The following is a 20,416-nucleotide window of genomic DNA, read 5'->3' on the forward strand; positions in this document are numbered from 1 at the left end:
CATCAAGAATGGTCTTAAGAAAAAGAGATTCAAGAAATATAATATTCCTTTCATTCAGCTTATTTGAGGCTTTCTTCTCTCCTTCACAGCCTCTGAAGTCAGGTACCCACTGAACTGCTAGGTCGAGTGTGGGGGGTTCAGACGACCTGATGTTGGGGCTTCCTTGGCTCTAGGGTAGGATATGATGTGGGCCATGAGTTAAAATACTTTTACATCGGCCATGAGCTATTGAGGGCAACCTTGCAAAAAGGAGGGAGAGTAGGCATCTGCAGCTGCTCGACGATGATTTGGAGGTTGTGTGATTTATGGGATTAAAAACTGACAGCCAGCCAGACGTGATGTTGTGATGTTCTTGTCCAATACACCACTTCTCATGGCGGGGCATTGTTTCCAGCAGTATTCTAGCAAAGACGCGTGAAAGATGAACAATGAGAAACGAAATGAGCTGCTTTTGTATCACACCGCGTTTACAATTCGTCAACTGCTGATTGGGTGTTCTGTCTTAGACCTTTCTTTAAAGAAAAATAAAAGGAGAAGAAGAAAAAAAATCCACTGACCAAGGCCGGTACCCTTGTACACAGACCCTCCCCTCTCGTCAGGCCTGACAGACTGACTTGGTCATCTTGACGAGCGTTACTGATGTCTGGAAAGGTTACATGACACAGTCATAGATACTGGGGAAGACAGAAAGAAAGATAACTAGAAAGAGAAAAGAAGCGATGGATGTGATGTAAGGTGGATCTGGTGTCGACTCTCAGTGGGGTCACTGCTGCACCAATCTGTTGCCCAGCCTCACTACTGAGGTACCTGGGGAGGGTGAGCTCTGTCGCCAGAGACCTCCATCACAAAAACCTCGAGCGCTCACTGTAAATAACAGGCTTGATGTGTTGTTTTCTTCTCTCTCTCTCTCTTTGGCTTGCTTAAAATTACTGTTTGGAAGGTTTTGTCATTTTGCTTTGACTGTGAACCTAGGGTCAAATTTTCACACATCATGCGCACACGCTTGTTCACATCTGAAACTCCATTGCCTCATTTCTTATTTCTTCCAATGTTGGAAAATGCTTAGATGTTGGCTTACATGAGTTCCACCCACCCAGTCACTCATCGTGAGGACACACTGACGACCCGCACGAGTGGCTCGGGTTTCAGGTGGCGAGGTGAGAGGAGCGTGTCGAGAGCCATGCGGGATGTTGTCCCGTCAGTCGAGCTTTACGATGTCACAGCCTCATCCACGTGACAGACAGGGGGGTTCATAGCAGGCAATGAGTGACGGCCAGCCATCCTGCAGCAAAAATTTGTCCAAGATTTTAAACGACTCTCGAGAGATCATAAAATATGCTTTGTTTTGAAGTCAGAAGTACAGAGAGCAAGGGTGGGGGAAGGGGAGGGTTCAAGAGGTGACAGGAGAAACTTAATGAGGGTAGCGATGGGGTGACAGGTAGTTGACGAGCGGCAGATTTTGGTTGAGCAGCGAGTCCCATGGAACAAGGGCCGCAAGAGCAATAACAATGACGGTAAGTGGTCCACTGTGTCTAAAGCATGTTGAATGCGGAACTCACCGCTCTGTTTCAACCGGCATTTGTAAATTCAGCTTTACCTCCACAAAATACAAGAGAAAGGTCCAGCAAAGATCACACAAGTTTTCTGTGTGCGGAGAGTTATTTATTTTTTACCAAGCAAAAACGTACATCCCCCATTCCATCCAACACTCAATAAATTTCATTCTAAAATAATCAAATGTGCCCAACATAAATCTTAATTTCGGTTCTCCCTTGTAAAAAAAAGAAAATATGTGTAGGTTGTGACGGGAGGGAGGAGTGTGCTGGTACTAAACACGCTCAACAAGTCGTTCGTGACCGCGGCTTATCCCGTGGCGAGAGTTTAGTACCCAGCAGGCCCTAAAAGCTCCCCAAACCGCTTTGTTTTTCTGAGCCAAGCGTGCAGTCCCCCCAAAACCCCCAACAAATCTCATATAATCTTGTCGGTTTCCTTTTCAAAGAGGTCCGTACCAAACAGCGCCAACAACTCTTCACATAAGCCTCTTTGGAAACACCTTTTAATACCTCACTCCCCTCCTCCACTTTAAAACCAATTTCAAGAGGTTCTCCTCCCCCTAAGCCGGGATGAATACCACGAGATACAAAGAAAAACAAAAACTTCTTGTGAAAAATTCATGAGGTGCGAACTGGAGATGGCAAAATCCGTTGTACTGCTTTTTTTCGCAAAAAGCTTTGTGCAGAGTTGGGTAACTAGTGAAAATTGCAATCCTTTGTACAGAGGCCGAGACCCAAGTACAGCTAGCTCTCTGGTCATGTGACTGACCCAGTGTGTGGAGGGACCGGAGGCCTGTAGCCAAATAGCTTATTGTACTCTACAGTCTTGGCAAGTTGGGGCTGAATACAAAATTACCCGGTGACCCCATCTTGTCTATTTGTTCACCAGGCGATTTCTGCAGATTGTTTGGTGGCTGCAGGACGTGCAGGGACCTTTGGCAAATGCTGTCGTTGCACAGAAATGTGCTAAATCCTTTAAAAAAAGTGAGAAATTTTATTCTTATTTCCCCTCCTCCACCTTTCTGTTAGTCAATGGTGGCCGCTCTATTGTCCGGCATTGTGAATTTGTCGGAAAGACCGGCTTTCACTCAGGCGTGAATACGTCACACTTGGTACTTTCAAGTTCTCCCTTCAGAGGCAGGGAGTGAGCCCTCGGCACCAGGTCTGCTCCTCGGTGGGTAGGTACAGGTGCTGGATGGGCGCTTCCAGCCTCCTCCGCGTGGAGCAAGTTTACTCCTCATCAGCCTTTCTGCAGCCTGCAGTTAATGCATTAGCCTCCCATTTTCACACTTCCAGCCTCTCCACAAAGTTTGGCGGAACAAAGACCCGTTACGACGACCCGGTCCGGGGGTTGGCGGTGTTGGGGAGGCTCCAGCTCAAGGTGCCCTGGTACTTGCCGGGGTGTGACTAACTGACATTCTGTGGGGCAGATGCGGCTCAGCTTCCTAGCGGAGGACCAAGCGGCCACGTGTACCGCTACTTGAAATATAAACCCACAGGTGCGTTGTACGGAAACCGTTGTATTGGTTTCGGGTGGAGACCGAAGACAGTGAGCTCCATTAACTTCTAGTGAATCTCCGGTGGGTATCTGATGGAACTGTGCCTTATATCTGATGGATCTCAGAATCATTTTTGATGGATTTCAGTCGGATCTTTAAAGGGGCTTCTAGAGAACTAGACGACACCAAGGATGGAGGCCAACCTATCAACTAACCAATAGACCCTTCCGGTGTATGTGCGAAGACGATGAAAGAGATGACACACTTTTCAAGCAAACAAGATGGAAACTTTTATGACTTGTTTTCTATATAAGCAACGCGAGGCAACAGTCAACCCAGTGCCAAAATACCTGTGATGTTAGTATTTCTACAAAGATGGCAAAGGACACGGTCATCTTCAAGAACTGTCATGGTAACCGGGATGCGTATTCGTTCTTTTAATAGTTGCATTGGGTTTATATTTATATCTGTCGTCTACATTGCAGTTGCTGGAAAATAGGACAATATGTAGAGCAGTGTGTGTATAGATAAGTCTGTGAGACACGAGAGCACGTGTCGCTTATCTTCTAAAAAAAAAGACGTTGTTCGTTAAGATGGTGTGAATGATAACCAGAAATGAACAGGTACTCCGGTTTTTTAAAAATAAACACACACAACAATGAGCACAAACAATGAACAGTAAAACAAACAAGACCAAACCCTGGGATACAAACCACGACCTCCACCACAACGTACGACTGTTAATTGCTGTTGCAGCACGGTGGCAGCGTCGTGCGTACCGTACATTAGATGACCAGCTGCGAAGACACACACCGCGGTGCCATTAGGACACTAAGTGGGAGGACACTCAGGCTGAAATGGATTTTCCGTGCCCTGGCGTTGCCCCGGGGGCAAGCCTGCCGGTCGCCTACGTGATGCACGCGCTGACGTCAGCGTGATGTGTGGTGCACGTGCACGTCAGCTTTGTCACAAAGTCAAGGTCTTGCAGGAAGCGCGTGTTTATTGTTCTGCACGTTGTCATCGCTGAAAGATGCTAAGGACAACAGATGACTGGGAGTAAGTGTGGCGTATGCTCAGATTATGTCACAGACGTAAATATTGATAGGAAAGCAAACAGATGAAGAGAGGCAGAGATAGTGAGACGGAGACATGGAGGGAGGCCGGGAGACAGGCAGGCAGACATGAAGGTAGGAAGACACGCAGACAGACGGAAGAGTAAAGTGGGCAAAAGATGTTCATTAGAACAGAGTTGGAGGCCGAACTGCGGATGCGCTCTCTGTTCGCTCTTATGCCAAGTGGCGGCAGGGAGATAAATCTTGCTGAGGAGAGGGAGGCTGAAACAAACAACAGCACACACCTGGTTGCTGCTGGCAACACTCGACACACCACGCCTCCTCCTCATCCCGCCTCTCTCCTCCCCATCTCGTGTGACCCCCCCTCATGCATAAAGTAGCTCGAGCTAAGCCAGGAACTTGCAAACTTCTACTCTCACCTCACTTTAACTTTTTCTTGCACATGCATTCTTGTAGTGACGTCATTTCCGGCGTATTCCTGCGGCCGGCACTTTTTATGAAACATCAGTCAATCCCGCTCTCATGGATCGAGGAATAAAGTCAGGCATCGTGACGGACTTACAGTAAATCATTGACACTTTCTGAGTTTGTTTACACCCACACTCGACTTACCCTGCAAGTTACATGACTCTACATTCTAAACCGGCGGAAACAGGCAGCAAAGGGCAAACAATTGAGCGATTCATCTTCGTCACTCCCTTTACGACAACACGGGGTGAGGAAATATAGGTCTTTACACCGAAACACGGGTGGAGAGAGGTCGCAAGTCGGGTATTGTATGTCCCACCTGCATGATGAGCCACTAATACGAGGGCGGGTGGAAGCTCAGCGACGGTACCCGTGCCAGTTGACTGCACACCGTTGACGATCATAAAAGTGTGGCAGCGATGAAGCAGGTAAAGCGTGACGTGTAATCGACATGGGTGTCCGTCAAAGAGTGAGAGAGGGGCGGGTAGATGCAGGGGAGATTACTCTTTCAATGACTTCCTCGCTCTCTCCCACCCCACCTCATATCTCGTGTCTATCTACGGACTGGGGGCTGCCCCTGCGTCATGTGAGCAGCACTCGGTGCCAACATGTTGATGGGAAGTCGGCAAAAGGGGGCGGGAAAATTAGCAAGAGCGATGTGATCTGTGAACCACACGACGACAAGAAAAATTAAATTTACGAGCAGTGGGCGCTCGACGCGGAGGGCTGTCCGACACATGCACTCACCTACGGCCCCACAGCTGAGCCTTCAGTCCTCGCTTGTTCCAGCGCCAGACACCTTGAACGTAATGGCGATCACGTTTCGGCCTTATTTCCATCGACGGCTCCTGGAAAAAATATTTTTACCTTCGAGCGTCGTGCGCACACGTGATGTCCGCCATCAAACGCACTCGGGACTTGTGCAGTGACCATTATCGTTATGGAGATGACGACATGATGAAAAATGCTTTCATTTGCATCCAGCGAGCTGTGTGCTCTTAGCGGCAGTTTCAGGGTTTAAAGGTTAAAAAAAGAGGTGGGGGTGGGGGCTCCGTTCTCTGGACGTGTGGGTCCTAAATCATGAGCCATTTGGACAAGCTAAAGCCAGTTGCTGGGGATGGCCTTACTGCTGTCTCAGCCTATCAACATTACAGTAGAGGTTGTGACAATTCACTTTTGTCCTCCAAACGACTCTGATACACCGTCAGGCGAGGTGAAGGGGATGTCTTAGAGAATAACCTGCCATAAAAACGGATTTCCTACACAATAGGGTTGACATCAGAATGCCCCCCCCCCCCACACACACGTGTGTGTGTCCAAACAAACCCGCATGCAGGCGGAGAACAATTATCCAAAATATATATCCCGCGACAACAAGCACAGCAACAGCAGTCAGCATCATTACTCCAGGAAGGAGGAAGACCGTTAGAACGACGTAGAGGATCGTGTTGATTGCGGGCTGATGACGATAAAGATGACAAAGACAGAGAAGGGTGTAAGAAATATCCGGAAGGGGGGAGGGGAATTACGGGAGGGTGTAAGGTGATAGGAGAGTCATTTGTCGATAAGAAGCTATTAAAAACTTCATAATCAGTCATGTGTGTGGCTGTTCAAGGCTGTTGTCCTTACAGGCACGCACGCAGGCACGCAAGCACACATGAAAGTTCAAAAAACATTCACAAAGATTCAGAGTTTATCACGTTTTTTTTATTATTTTATCCACAGGCGAAACTAATGCAAAGGAGACGTGATTCAGGGGAGACAATTCCGCAGATGCTGAAGAAGGCTGGAGTCGTAAGAATTGTCTCCCGTTCATGCCTGTAAAACATGTATTAAAAAAAAAAAGATTTAAAAAGTCTTTCAAGAGTTAAGCCGATGAGTACTCCCAAAACATATATTAAATATTATTTTCACGTGGAAAAAGCTTCGACAACCTCATTAAGAGGACCATCAGACCGAGAAGAAGACTATACACTCACTGGTATCTATACATCGCACATTGTGAGAGGTTCAGCAGTTGTAAGAAAGCAGACGCAAAGCGGGGGACAAAGAGTGCTTTGGTCCTGGCATTCACCTGGCTGACAAGCAACATCCACATGACTTTCAGCTGCATTGGTCTTTGCCATCACACACGAAGCTTAGCTATAGCGTGGATGTGATGAACATGACTGATGACCAGAGATCATTCACATCGCCTCACAAATCAATCTGGGTATGCTTCTACTGCCTTTAAATTCCCCTGGGGTAGTACTCTACCTTTCCAAGACAGAACCACTGAGACCTCGATTTCTTGTAAAGCCTGCCTCCAGTGCACTTTGCAGTTCCATCTTTCTTGAGTTTCGCAGGATCAGCCATGCCGACTTTACCCGACTGTTTAATATAAGCTTTGCGTTTGTACTGTCCTGACAGGAGACTGTTGTGATTCATTATTTCTTGATCTTGCCCGCTGCCTTTTTGATCAACTCCCAGGGGCCCCCACGACAACGCCACCCGCATTGTTATTCCACCCCGTGTCTGTGTTCGTACTGACTGCAAGATGGATACACCGTGTTACCCAATATCTTTTGGACCAGCTGTAACCCTAGCTACCGGAGGAGATCCCTCCCATCTGCATATGTCGATCTATTTCCTGTTCCCCGTAGAAAGCTTAAAACGTTTGAATGTTGTATTTTTTTGACTCAATTAAGTGAGTATCTCTTTTCGTTCCAGCATTCAAGACAGGGTTTAAAAATGCATTTCTTGCACCTGTTTCTCTTTGAACTCGGGTGCTGGTGACTTGTCCTTTCTTGTCGCCACCTCTTCCCATTCCCCACCCTGCACCACCTTTGGCTTTGTCTTGACTGCAGGGTGTTCCGTTCATTTGTCCACTTCTTTAACGCATTGTTGTGCGCTTGGAGATTCCGCCGTGAAAGTCATCGTCATCGTCATCGTCGTCGTCGTCGTCGTTGTTGTCTCCGTTATCGTTGATACAAATTTGCTGTACTGTCCTCTCATTCTTTTATCAACTGTTCTATACAGCAAGACAAAGAACACAACTGATGCTGAACACTTGTTAAAAGTTATCTAATTTATAATAGTCTTCCTCCTTTGGAGAAAACAGTTTCTCCGTCAGGAGAAAATCAACAAGTCTTCCTCTGAACGCAGGAAAAGGATGCCATAGTTCGATAATTCTCCAAGACTAAATGGCTTTCCAGAATGATGAATAAATAAATAATAAACGTACGTGTGCGTGTACGATTGTGTGCTCGCGTGTGTGTGTGTGTGCACTCATGCTTGCTTTTCTTGAAGGGGAGAATTAAAATTGTTTGACATGTAAGCGACTTCACAAAGTGTAAAAGGGTATCAGTGCTCCACCATTCTACCAGAATTGTACAGGAACAAGGCGGCAATACAGCCGTGCATAATGTGAAGAAAGGTTACCTGGGGCGTGCATAGGGACCACAAGTTTACCTGAGAGGACGCCTTGGTGTCAGTGCACCTGATAGCCCGGGTAAACAGCGGACACCTCCACGGCACCCACTCCACCGCTAGTCCCCCTGCCCCAACCACCCACCCCTTCAAAGTTCTATCGTTTAATTACCAGGTGCGAGAAGGTGTGGGTTATTTGAGGAAAGGGAGGGTCAAACCTTTACTAATAATAACAAAAGACCGCCTGCACACTGCACTATCATTTCAAGATAAATGTCGAGGCGAGACGCAGACGATAGCCAGCCCTATACACGGCGAGTCCCATACACGGTCCTGGCGGAGTACACTTGGCTTCTCGCAGCTTTGATGTCGTCACCAAGGCCGCTAGACTCACCTGCTCGCCTCACCTGTGGAAGGATGGAAGGTGAGCAGCTAGGCCCGGCGGACAGCTTATAGCACACTGAAAAACGAACAGCTTAGAATATCTGCAGTGAAACAGGGCGGAAGCATTTACTTGAAAAGAAAATAAGAAAAGAAAAAGAAAGATCTGTTGAATACACGGCCATCGCAGATGGTCTAGCCTCCTAGGCCCTGAAGTGAGCACGAGGGTGCAGCTTGGTGAGCAACTCGCTCCACTTTCTACCATCGCGTGTTAGTCTAGAACTGGTAGACGCTCTGATCATTTGTGTGAGTGTGTGTGTGAGAACTCAGACTCAAACATTTTTTTGACTTAAGACCATTTCAGCCTACGTCACTTTTCAGGGTGAGCATATAGAAGCTATTTCTCACTCTTCCAGTCACCTGTCTATTCATATCCCTCTGGTTCCTATCGGACATACGGGTTATCTGTATACACTGTATAGCAAGCAGTCCCTCTCGCACACCCACTCACCTATCCATTTATATTCCTCTCGTCTCCTCTCATCCCTATCCTACATACATACTCACACGTTATTACCACTCCCTAATACCTATATGATGAATCAAAACATTTCACATGCAGAGTAGCATCAGTATACATGGACAGGGGTATCAACCACATTTCACATACATCAGGTTCATTTAGAGATATATATATAACAACACTCCGCTAGTCTTGTCCAGTAATTTCTCTTGACATCAGTTCACATCAATGTGGAAGTCTTACCTTTCGTCTTACCTTTTGTAGTCAAATGTTTCATGAAGCCAGCCGGCTGTGTACGACCTGTCGCCAGGCCCATGTAGGCTAAGACCTACACAAACAGACTGTGAACCTCCGCCTAGCTACCCCTATTGCCGACACCCGCCAGAACAAGTTATGGAAATAAATATAACTCACCGGGTACCAAATACTGCTGCGCCGAGGTTCCCGCCTACTTTAAGTGGCATTAGATACCCGTTTTCTTTTTTTTTTAACTTTATATGTTTGGCTGTATTAGGTTGTTACATTAAATGAATTCGTTTCAAAGTTTCCTCTAGGGGAAATAACATCACTCAATGGATTTTTTAATATAAAATTGTCATCGTCTTGTTGTCGTCAAATTAAATACCATAAAGTTATATTGGTTGTGGTGGTGGTGGTGGTGGTGGTGGTGGTGGTGGTGGTGGTGGTGAGGTGGTGGTGGTAATGCTTAACAACAGCACAGATCCTGGACATTTTCAGACGGCATAACACAACAAAACAAACGTTTTGAGCTCTTTCCTCTCGATCCAGTCTGCTGCTGGGTATCGAACACAACACATTTTGCAACAGGTACAGGACGAGTAGGGAAATTGTACCGCATTCTTCCATATTACTTTTATTAACATAATTTTGCATATTGTTTTTAATTAGTCGAATATATCTTTACATTAGATTTTCTTATTCTGCTCTTGTTCATTATATATATATAGAAGTTTGTTGTTTTACTGTCTTAACAGTGAGGTGTGTTTAGTGTATGACAGCTGATCATTTTAGCTAGTGTTTTTTAAATATTTTTTCCTTGTGCTTTTATTATTTGTTTAGTACAGAGGTGAAACCAACTTGGATGGATGCCTCACGACATAAATATTAAACCAAACCAAATTAACTGTTATTCACGTTCGTATTTTCTCTACAGCAAACAACTGTCTATCAACACACAAACAACTCTACAAACAAGTATTCTGTCTGACACAAAGCTGTCGATTTTGACAGAAATAAGTTTCTTTGATACAAAACTAACGACCTGTTACACCAAGACGGCGACTCAAACGTCAATTAAAAAATAAATTCATTATGTATCGTTATTTCTCGAAGGGTTGTTACAGTCGTTCAGTCGAATGCGATGACACAGCAGCAGCAGCAGCAGCTCTACAGACCAAAACATTCGAACACCAACATCGAAGACACCAACACCAGTAGAGAAGAGGTCAGATGTGATACACATACACCACCTTTTAAAACCTTCTTACCTACCATACACCGGCTGGGAAAAAAACAAGCCCCGATAGGGTTGTGGACGGGTGAGGTGTTGTGTTGGTGTGAATGTTGGGGGAAGGGGTGTCGCTCACAGCCCCCTCGGCCTCACGCCCACTCTGTCCTCCGTTACCGGGTAGGTGAGCGAGCAGTGGGCGGGTAGAGGTAGTGGGTACGCAGGTTGTCGACCACCACAACCAATGGGAGCGTCAGTTTTCATGCGCGTCATAGGTAGGCTAACCCGGGTGAAGATAATTTTATTTCCCTTTCCACCTGTAAGGATTGCAGTCCCCTTCAACAGGCCCCGGAAAAAGATTTGCTTCTCTCAGGATGACATGATTCCTCAAACTCGGAATATTCCAGTTGCCGGCTGTCATTCAACTGTTCATGAAAATCATTTTTCTTTTCGGAGACCACAGTCACAGAACAAAAAACGAAGGGTTTGGGATGAACTTGGCTCGGTGACCAACTGTGTTGGACAAACATTGGACATCGTGTGAACGCGTTCACTGCTAGGAGACGAGAAGGGAGGAGATTTACTGAGATCGTGTAGACAGGTTCATTCCACTACTAAACGGAAGTATGGAGACCGTGCGAGTCAGGCAAGGGATGCCAAAAGTGTTTTCTCCCACTGTCATCATTCGCGATGGGAAAGGATGCTTTCCAAGGATGTTAGCAGCAAGCCAGAGGATTTCCTGTGAACCATTTACGGATGAGTTACCCGTCGAGAAGGAGGCAAACGACGAAGTACTGGATCTGAGCAAACCTCGAAGACACAAAACAGATGTGAGGGAAGACGTTTCGACAAATGCTAGTGAAGGAGATAAAGACATCGCCCGCGGTGATTGCTCTCAGACAAACTTAGATTGCGGGCCCCGGAAACTTTCCAATGAACTTGTTCCGTTCAAAAAACGAACTCACGGCAGCTCCTATGTTGCTGGAGACAACAGGAACAGAGAAACTGTCAGTGAACTCCAGTGCGGAATGTCTGAGTCGTGGCTGCCAATCTCTTGCTTCTTATCCAGGAGGTGTGTTGGGTCCTGAACCTGCTTTGGGGTCTTGCACCGTGGGCTTCCATACTCAAGTCATCTCACAGTCGACGCCGAGCGAACCTCCATCGAAATATTTCTGCGTCCGAGGTGTCTCGTTCTCGGTGGACGAGCTAAAGCTGAGCTTAACACCGTTCAGCAGAACTACTTCGCCGGAACGTACCTATCACGTACTGAAACCCCCTGTCCGCACGGTCGTTGAGAACGGTTCGGAGAAACCATCCCTGCGGCAGTACCAGCTCTGCCCATGTAGTCCAGAGTACACAAGTGATGGAGATGATAAGATGCGGTGGGAAAGCTCCGAGTTGAGAGCAAACGCAACAGACAACGCGCGCACCAGACAACAGTTCTCCCCGTGGAACTCAGCTCGAAATTAACCCCCGGCTCACCAGAGCGGGTCGAACTGGACAGGTGGTGGACCATCCTGGAGGCGAGAACATCTGGGGGCCTGAGGTATCCAGATGCTGGCTACTGCTCTGAACCCGTAGGCTACAACGCTTTCCATAACAGCACGCAGGCCCAGGACGAGGAGAGTGACCGCTCCTCCAGCCACAGCTGTCCGTCGCCCAACAACGGCCACGTGATCTACAGAGGGAAGATGACGGTCATCGAGACGAAGTCGTTAGCTGCGGTCCAGTATGGCGGCGACAGCAACGTCGTTGCTGCGGGATGGATCTGGTGTCCACACCTGGCCAGGCCCTGCAAACCAGAAGACCTCAGACAGGAGTAACATCTATGGATTATCTCAAGATTCTAGGGGAGAGCACTATAACGACAGACAGAAGTCACATGACGTCACCAGAAGCTCCATGTTGGACATGCTAGAGACAGGGTTCGATCTGGTTTCTAGATGTGTGCAGGAAGCAGGAAGATTGTGGATCGGCGGAAGCTCACCAAAATGTTTGTTCAGCTGGGCTTCACCAGCAGCTGAGTGTGGAGCCGGCCGTCTGTAGTTTCTCCTGTGTGGACAGCCCGGGGAAGCATCCAGGCTCAAAGACGTTGACCAGGGGAGACTACGAGATCAAGGGTGACCACTCCCTGGGCCACGGCGACCCTCCTGGTGTAGACTCTCATGATGTTTGCCTGGAGAAAGGGGAGGCTAGAGAGGAGCTTGTCAAGCTGATCCCAGCAGCAGACAATGACACGAAGGACCCCGGGAGGGAGAGTAGACGACCGCTCGTCAAGCGAAAGCGACCTCGACAGAAGACCTACCCCTGCCCTTTGTGTCACGTGACCTGTAGTAACCGAGGACAGCTGCTTGGACACCTCCGCACTCACACTGGTTGGTTTTTTTTATTCATTTTTACGTCCGAACACTATGTCGGGGATTTTACCTTTTTCTGTCCCTTAGGCTTCTTGTTCATTTTGTCAATAATTATTATAATTATTATAATCACATCATAATAATCTGGAATCAAAGCTGCAAATGATCCCATCAACACCATTGTTCTAGTCAGAGAATGGATAAAATCGGTAATTTTTTTTTGTTTTTTGTTGTTTTTGTTTTTTTTTTGCTGCTCTTCTTGGTCTGCGAAAAGTGTTCTCTTCACTGAGGCCTTTTTGAGGCATTCACCAAGTTTGAGGCATTCAAGCCTTCTGATGTTTCTATCTGCAAGTCCACTGCAAGTCCACTCTCTCCGTAATTTGCTTTACGGCCGCCGCAAGCACAGGTCTTGCCGAAGACCCCAGTTAACATGATGTAAAGGGAAAAAAATAATTTCAAGAGAACAAATGATTCTGTTGTAATTTTTTCTCCCCAAAATGTGAACTGGAAATTTTTTTTTTAGAGGTTTGTCTACAGAACATGCAATGTTTTGTGCAGTTTATGAGATGATCTGAATACGAAATATTTGGCTGGGAACAGTTATGAGAAATTTCACAAGTAATCATCAAATACTTCAGAAAATCTGTTTTCATCCGAAATATACAAATTTTCATCCGAACCAGTTTCCAAGAAATTTATATTTTGCTGCGAGTGCTAGCCATCTGGATAAAGTCTACTCCAATGAAAAATCTTGACACCAGCCGAAATGAATTCAAGTATGTCGGAAGTGCTCGCGAAATTTCTGATTATATAAACAAAATATGCAGACGCAGACTTAAGATGACATCTAGTTGATGTTTCGAAGTGTGTAGGGCTAACATTAATAACATACTTGGCTATGTAGACAGTGCAATCACACCAGCGACTCCAAAACTTCATGGGACCCCGTTCATTTATCTTTCATGAGAACATGTTGCATGTAAGGAGGAGTTTGGACTCTATGTGTAGTCCCTAGACATCATAACGACTTTTACAATTCTCAGTTTTTCACACGGTTACAAGCTATTGTAATTTTGTCTTTACATAACTCAGAGTATATTTCAAATCCATACAAATGTCCACGATCTTATCTGTAAGTTTGAGAGTAACCGTGGTGCACAGCTTGAGCGCCAATTTAGGTTTCCATCAGAGAGTGGGTTCATGATTATTGATATTAAAAGACAATTGAAATTCCAGCCAGTAGTTTGTAACAGTAGCTAGGACTCCAGGTTGGGTAGAGGTTAGTGGGGTAGGATACAGGGGTAAGACTTCAAATACAACTCAGAGCAGAGATAGGTTTGGATTGTTAAGGGCAGGGGAGGTCTGTTCGTGTAGACTTCAAGCACAACAATTATAATCACTTGCGTGTTTCGTTGTTACAGTGAAGTGTAATATTGATAAAATAAGTCTACATGTCTCTAGCTTCTGCACCCTTCTTCTGGAATGTTCAGTTGCGTGTACTGGGAATTAATTAATACCCCGTAGACTGACCCAGACTTCAATATACCCTCACGATCAGCACCACACTGGCTGCAATATGTAATGGGTTAGGGACAACTGTCAGTCAACAGAAATATCTTAACTTATTGGAAAGCCGTCTTGCAAAAGGAAAAAAAAAACAACAAACAAACAAACAAACAAAAAAACCACAAAAACAAACAAACAAACAAACAAACAAACACACACACACACATGTGTTAAATCACTTGTCTGCTAAGTCACTCTACATTTATATACGACTGCATGAGGCGAAGTGTTTAAAATATTTTAAAAGTTTTGTTTTTAATATTCTTTAGTGCAAGATATGATCCAAGTTATTTAAAAATATTGCTAATGAATGCCATCGATTGTATTCGATTTTGAGGATCTTTTAGATATTTAGCCACTCACCCGCTCTCTAGCTGACTTATACACATTGCGAATTGCAGAATTTTCCGCAGAATTAATTTTCTGTTATGTTTATATTTTAATATTTGTTTACATGTTCTGTTTCTTCAAAGATTTACATCGTTTTGCTTTTGCGTGTAACAAAGATTGTTTTGACAAGCTAAAGACCTAAAAAATGTCTTCTCAAAAACACTTTTATCTTGTTATTTATTATTTACTTCTCTCTTTTATATCTTTCTCTCATTCACGCCCACGCGCCCTGCACACACACATACAGACACACACACACAAGCATACATGCACACACACACACACACACACACATATGCAGACACATGCACACACACAAACATGCACACACATACACACACACACACACATGCACACACACACCTACACGTGCAGACAAAGACTGACAGGAGTGTAGCTGGCTGTGAAGGGTCTGGCCCCTGTATTCCCAGGCGCGAGATGTCAACAGCCCGCTACCTTTGTCCCTCGTCTAGTCCTGTTTACGTAAGTTGTGAGTGGAAGCACACTGGCATAAAGGCTCTGCCCAAAACATTAATCCCAACGACGAATCTTGATATGAAGGCTTTCCCAGGACTACTTCAATGTCCTCTAAGCTCCGAAAAAAGGGACAAAGTGAAGTGAATTATATTGTGAGTTGAATAAGACACAAACGCCGGCTCAGTTCACACACGGTGACCGCCCATTGCCACAAGTCAGTCATTAAAAGGCTTTTAAACTTACAGCATGTTTTTCTACACTTCCACTCACACCCACTCTCATTCACTCAAAACAACAGATTATTTTCGAAGAAATGAAAAATCAAAGTCATAGGAAAAACATATTCTATTTTACAATCCTACAATTCTCTACGGGAAAGAAAAGAGAAAGACGAATATAATATCTCAGGAAGATCTGATTGAACAACCGACCGCTAGAACGACATTTAACAATAAAAATATATTCACTTTACAAGGAAACTGTTATTGTTGATCACATTGGTAGTCTCATTACTAATCTCATTTGGACACGGATCTGATGTTCTATGTTCCAGAGTTTTGCTGTCTTCCTTGACACCATGCTCTATCTTTTAAAAAAATCTGCGTTTGTATTGAAAAGGATATATATACATGTATAATGTCTAACTTCCACAGCAGGTCAACCTTGACAAGTACGCATGACTTCCTCTTGGAATAAACGTCGGGTGGACTGGTGTACCCGCTTTGACACGCGCGACAAGAGCAAGACCGCGCCCTGTGCCGCATGACTAGCGTTCATCTCTCACTCACTGACTCAGTCATTCTACCCCTCACTGCTCTCTTCTCACACTCAACTGTTCTCACCAACAGTTTTTCCTCTCACCGTACTAATCATCAACTTCCAAAGTGGGTTTTGCTGGGAGGCAATCAGGACACTAGCGATTCCTCCCACCCTCTCCCCACCCTTCCTCCCTTGATCATTTAAATGTCCCCCCACCATGATCATTGATCCTCCCGTTCTCCTGTGGCGATTGTAAACATGTTTACTGTAGTTTCTCTCCCTCTTTGCACTTGGACAAGTAGATAGGCGCAGGTATTCTTGATGTATTATAATAATGTGAATGTGAGCGGGACAGCAATGTCTGAGCATGCGGGATACCTGGATACCTGTCTGTCAAGAACTTGTCTTCTTCGCTACAGTAACAGGTTTTCTAACAGTCTCGCCAGGTGATTAACTAACAGGTGTGGGTGCAGCAGCCGCACTTGACGTGCAGGCGCGATGACATCATGCGCGAGTTTATTTTTAAACTTCTGTTCGTCTTTCCTTCCTGGAATTAGTTTAGAAAAAATAAGCTAGGTAAAGCCGATATGATGTGATTCATCCTCCACATGTTCTGTGTGTAGGGTTAAATTTTTTTTTTACCTTTTTTTTCTGGATAAAAATTACAGAATAGAAAATCTATCTTCACCCTCGGATGATCGGACCAGAACCATCCATCAACACCTCTTGACTGGACTCAATTAGAAACAAACAGTTAATGTCGTTAAAAAAGGAGAAATTGTTAAGCTCGGCATTAATCACCTGTGGATAAGTTGTGTAGTCTGTGCTTACATAAACACAGAAATCTTGGAGACATTGTAAACGTTGAACAGAAACTCCTCGCGAAGTGTGGAGCCTTCAAAGAAATAATCATGATTGATGCAGACTGTTGGAAGTGTAACAAGTGAGTGATGGAGGGAGCGAGTGTCTAGGAGTTTTAGTTATGAAACAAGAGTATGTCATTTCCCAGGGTAAAATGGAGACCTCAAGGAAAAGCATCTTGTTTCCGAAGTTATAAAGCGGTGTCAAATCCCGCGGATACTTCATATTTTTTCTTTAACCCCAGGGCACCTTTGTCACGGCTTTATAACTACGACCCCAGGACAGAGCAACATCTAGGGTCTGAACACCACTATACAACTTTGGAAACAAAGCATTTATCCTTGAAATATCCATGTTGCCCCCAGGCAACCATTTACCTTCATCACTACTGCCTTAGGAGGGAAGAGAGAGAGAGAGAATGTATGAAAAAGAGAGAAGTAAAGAGTTAGAGGGAGATTGTTGAAACCATTAAACTGAAACCTTCTTAGCAAACTAAATTTTGCAAGCTACGGAAGATTTGGCAATGCAGCAAACGACCTACAGATATTAAAGAATACTGACTTTATATGATCTTAAAATAGTCAAGATGCTGTTGTTTCTTACCTAGACTTACCACCTATTCATGGAGAATGATAGAGGGAAAGGGGCTTGCCGAAAATAATAATTATAGTATAGGTAATTGTCTGGTGTTCTTCTCTCCCTCCCATCCAACAACACCCCACATTACCCAACCCCCGCCGCCGGATGATAACAGCCGCAATCTTTTTTAAAAAAAATAACCACCCCATCCATCATTGATATGTTTACAATGCAAGCCAGGCTTTGATGTCTGCATTCGACATACCCGGGTACATCCAGTTCTAAAGACATTCACTCCCACTCAGACGATCCGCCTCTCCTCTCTCCTAATAAGGACAACAAACGCTCAGCATATCCCTGTGCATGGTTACGAAAATAATCTTCGGGGAGTTATGGCAAAACCACCCGACAGGCTTGTCAAACACACTGGTCAGTCCCCCGACATCTTGTAGAGGCGGTCTATATTTAGTAACAGTACCCGAGGACACGCACGAGAACCCGAACCCGCCTGGTCAGGATTTCTACCAACCTTCGTCAGAAGAGGGCGGGTGGGGATAGACGGGTGGCGATGTCGGGAGGTATGAGATCAATGAATATTGCAAGAGACCGGTTTTTCAGTTTGTTTTCAGCTCGGCGCTTCATTTGTCTGCTATAAACGCTGGGCAAATACAAGAGGGCAAGGCTCGCTTTTTTCTGCGGTTAAAATGAAATTTGTTATTCACTCGCGAGATCTCCTCACCTGGGGAAGGGTCACACGCACGAGGTTACGAAGGAATACTAGGCTGGGATGGACTTTCTTGCATTAATGTGTGTGTGTCTGTGTCTTTGGGTGTGTTTGGATGCATTTTGTATGAATAAGTGTAAAAGAGATTTAAGACAGTTTTCTCTCTATCTAGGGTGATTTATCGTCTTGATGTAAGTGCGTGTGTGCATCATGCATGCAAGAGAGAGTTTTCACAGATGTCTATGTTTAGCCTGTAAGTATTTGTTGGGTCTCGTTCACACGGTTTGTCACAAAAGCCTGTGCCTGTCTGTTATAAAGGACGCCATGCTAGGCTGCGAGCGGAAATTGGATCACTACCTCACGCCCGAAGGGAGGAAAAAAGAATAAAGTAGAATGAGGGAGGGTGAGGGACAACAGATCAACCAAGATGTTCTTGATTACGAAAAGATTCCGCTTATGGCATTGAAACTTTGTCTTTTGGTTTTTGTGTGTCCTTAAATCGTAGAACACTATATGGCAAAATTATAGACCTACGTTCATTTGTGCGTGTGTGTGTGTGCGTGCGCGCACACAGCGTCCGTAGAAAGTTCAAAGTATAATCAGTCAGCTGACTTGAAGGATCCCCAGTATTTCAATCAAACATTTGCAGTAATCATGTTTTGCCACGGTCGTTCTCCCATCCCATCCAGCCCACAGGCAAGAAGAATGAGATGAGCGTCCGAACCTTGCGAACACACACACAATATCAATATCATTACAGCATGAAAGGGGTTGGCCTGCAGAATGTCAAGCAGCACTCTTACAGTCCTCTTGACACGTGCGACAGCTATCCACACCTGTTTGCAGTTCTCATTCACATTCAGCACTGCTTGATGCGTCAGGTCACGATCAAAAAATGTTTGTTTTCAAATTGAGTCCGAGAGAGAAATGAGGTCGGGCCTGCGTCTGGCCTCATACCCTTGCGCCACCGCGTGTGCACGGTCTTTGACATCGTCTCTGTCCTGTCGTCGTGAAAAGGTCGATGGGTGGAGACTGCTTCTTTCCTTTATTTCGGATGATACTTCGGAATGTTTCCGTTCCAGTTTAAGTGTTTGCTGGTCGCTCCTTTGAACGTACGGTGGAATGGATGGGAGGGCCGGGCATGATGCAGGACGATGACGTTGCCATCCCAGTGAAAACCAGGACAGGCCTCACGGTGCAAGACCAGACATAACGGTGCACCGCCTTTCTGCAATTCACCGTTGTAATGTAATGTTCTACTATATTCGTGCATTTATTCACTTATTTGTTTCAGTTTGTTTATTTATTCTCTTTCTGTGCCCAGGTGAGCGGCCGTACCCGTGTTCGGAGCCAGGCTGCTGCAAGACGTTTGTTCGCAACGAGGAGCTGACGCGGCACCGACGCATCCACTCCGGCGAGCGGCCCTACGTGTGCGGCACGTGCTGCAAGGCCTTCACGCGCAAGGACCACCTCAACAAGCACCTGCGCGTGCACGCGCTCGGACTACCGGAGTGACAGCAGTTCACGTGCCCATGACGTAATTTTCACGTAGCAGAGATACAACTCCCACTCCACATAAACAACACCGTTTTCGTGTTTTTTTCTCCCAAGAGTCGAGGAAGAAGAATCTGAACCAAGTTGAATGTGTTTAGCAGCAGAAAGGACGATGATTTTTAACTAATTTATCTGATCCTGATAGAAAGTGATCGTGTGACTTGGTGGCCTTTTACACACATCTACACAAATGTTTGAGTGCTCATATATTTATATGTAACGTCTATTTATTGAAAGTGGCAACCGCCACCAGCAATACCGGTTGTGGCTATGCGAGCGTGGTTTATATTTTTCTACCCCAGCCATAAACCTATCACAAAAGAATCGTGAAAAGACTAACTCTCCTCCCTCAAATGTCTTTATTTGTCTGTGCTACGTCTTCTGTTGTAGCAGTGTTTCGAAACCCCTAAAATATATTTTATCAACGTTTTAGTGCAGCTGATAACATAAACTAATCTCTGAAAAAGTCATTAAATGTTGACATGTTATTAGTCTGGAAATATAGGTCGATGTAGCTTTTTCCAGCATTTTTGACACTAATGATCTTGGATTTGTGCATACATGATGAAAGATCTTTTTATACGTCTAGCAGAACAGATTGTATCTCAATGTTGTTTACCTGTCATTACGATCCACATTTTATATACTATCCATTGATGACAATTTTATTCACCCTAACGGCTCATTTCGGAATATTGTAAATATAGCCATCTTCTGTCTTCTGTGCCTGGATGAAACAGGCAAAACAGACGAGCAAAGGAAAATATATAAAAGCT

The 20,416-nt window shown here is 45.2% G+C and overlaps 1 protein-coding gene across 1 annotated transcript; it reads left to right on the forward strand.

The window, feature by feature from the left end:
• Positions 1 to 10,999: 10,999 nt before the first annotated feature.
• Positions 11,000 to 20,352, forward strand: LOC112564000 (zinc finger protein 271-like). The gene is made up of 3 exons (XM_025238508.1): positions 11,000 to 11,380; positions 12,292 to 12,748; positions 19,411 to 20,352. The coding sequence occupies exons 1-3, from the start codon at positions 11,000 to 11,002 to the stop codon at positions 19,599 to 19,601; spliced, it is 1,029 nt and encodes a 342-aa protein (XP_025094293.1). The 3' UTR covers positions 19,602 to 20,352.
• The last annotated feature ends 64 nt before the right edge of the window (positions 20,353 to 20,416 follow it).

The sequence above is a fragment of the Pomacea canaliculata genome, linkage group LG5, assembly GCF_003073045.1.
Source record: "Pomacea canaliculata isolate SZHN2017 linkage group LG5, ASM307304v1, whole genome shotgun sequence".
Taxonomy (NCBI): Eukaryota; Metazoa; Mollusca; class Gastropoda; order Architaenioglossa; family Ampullariidae; genus Pomacea; species Pomacea canaliculata.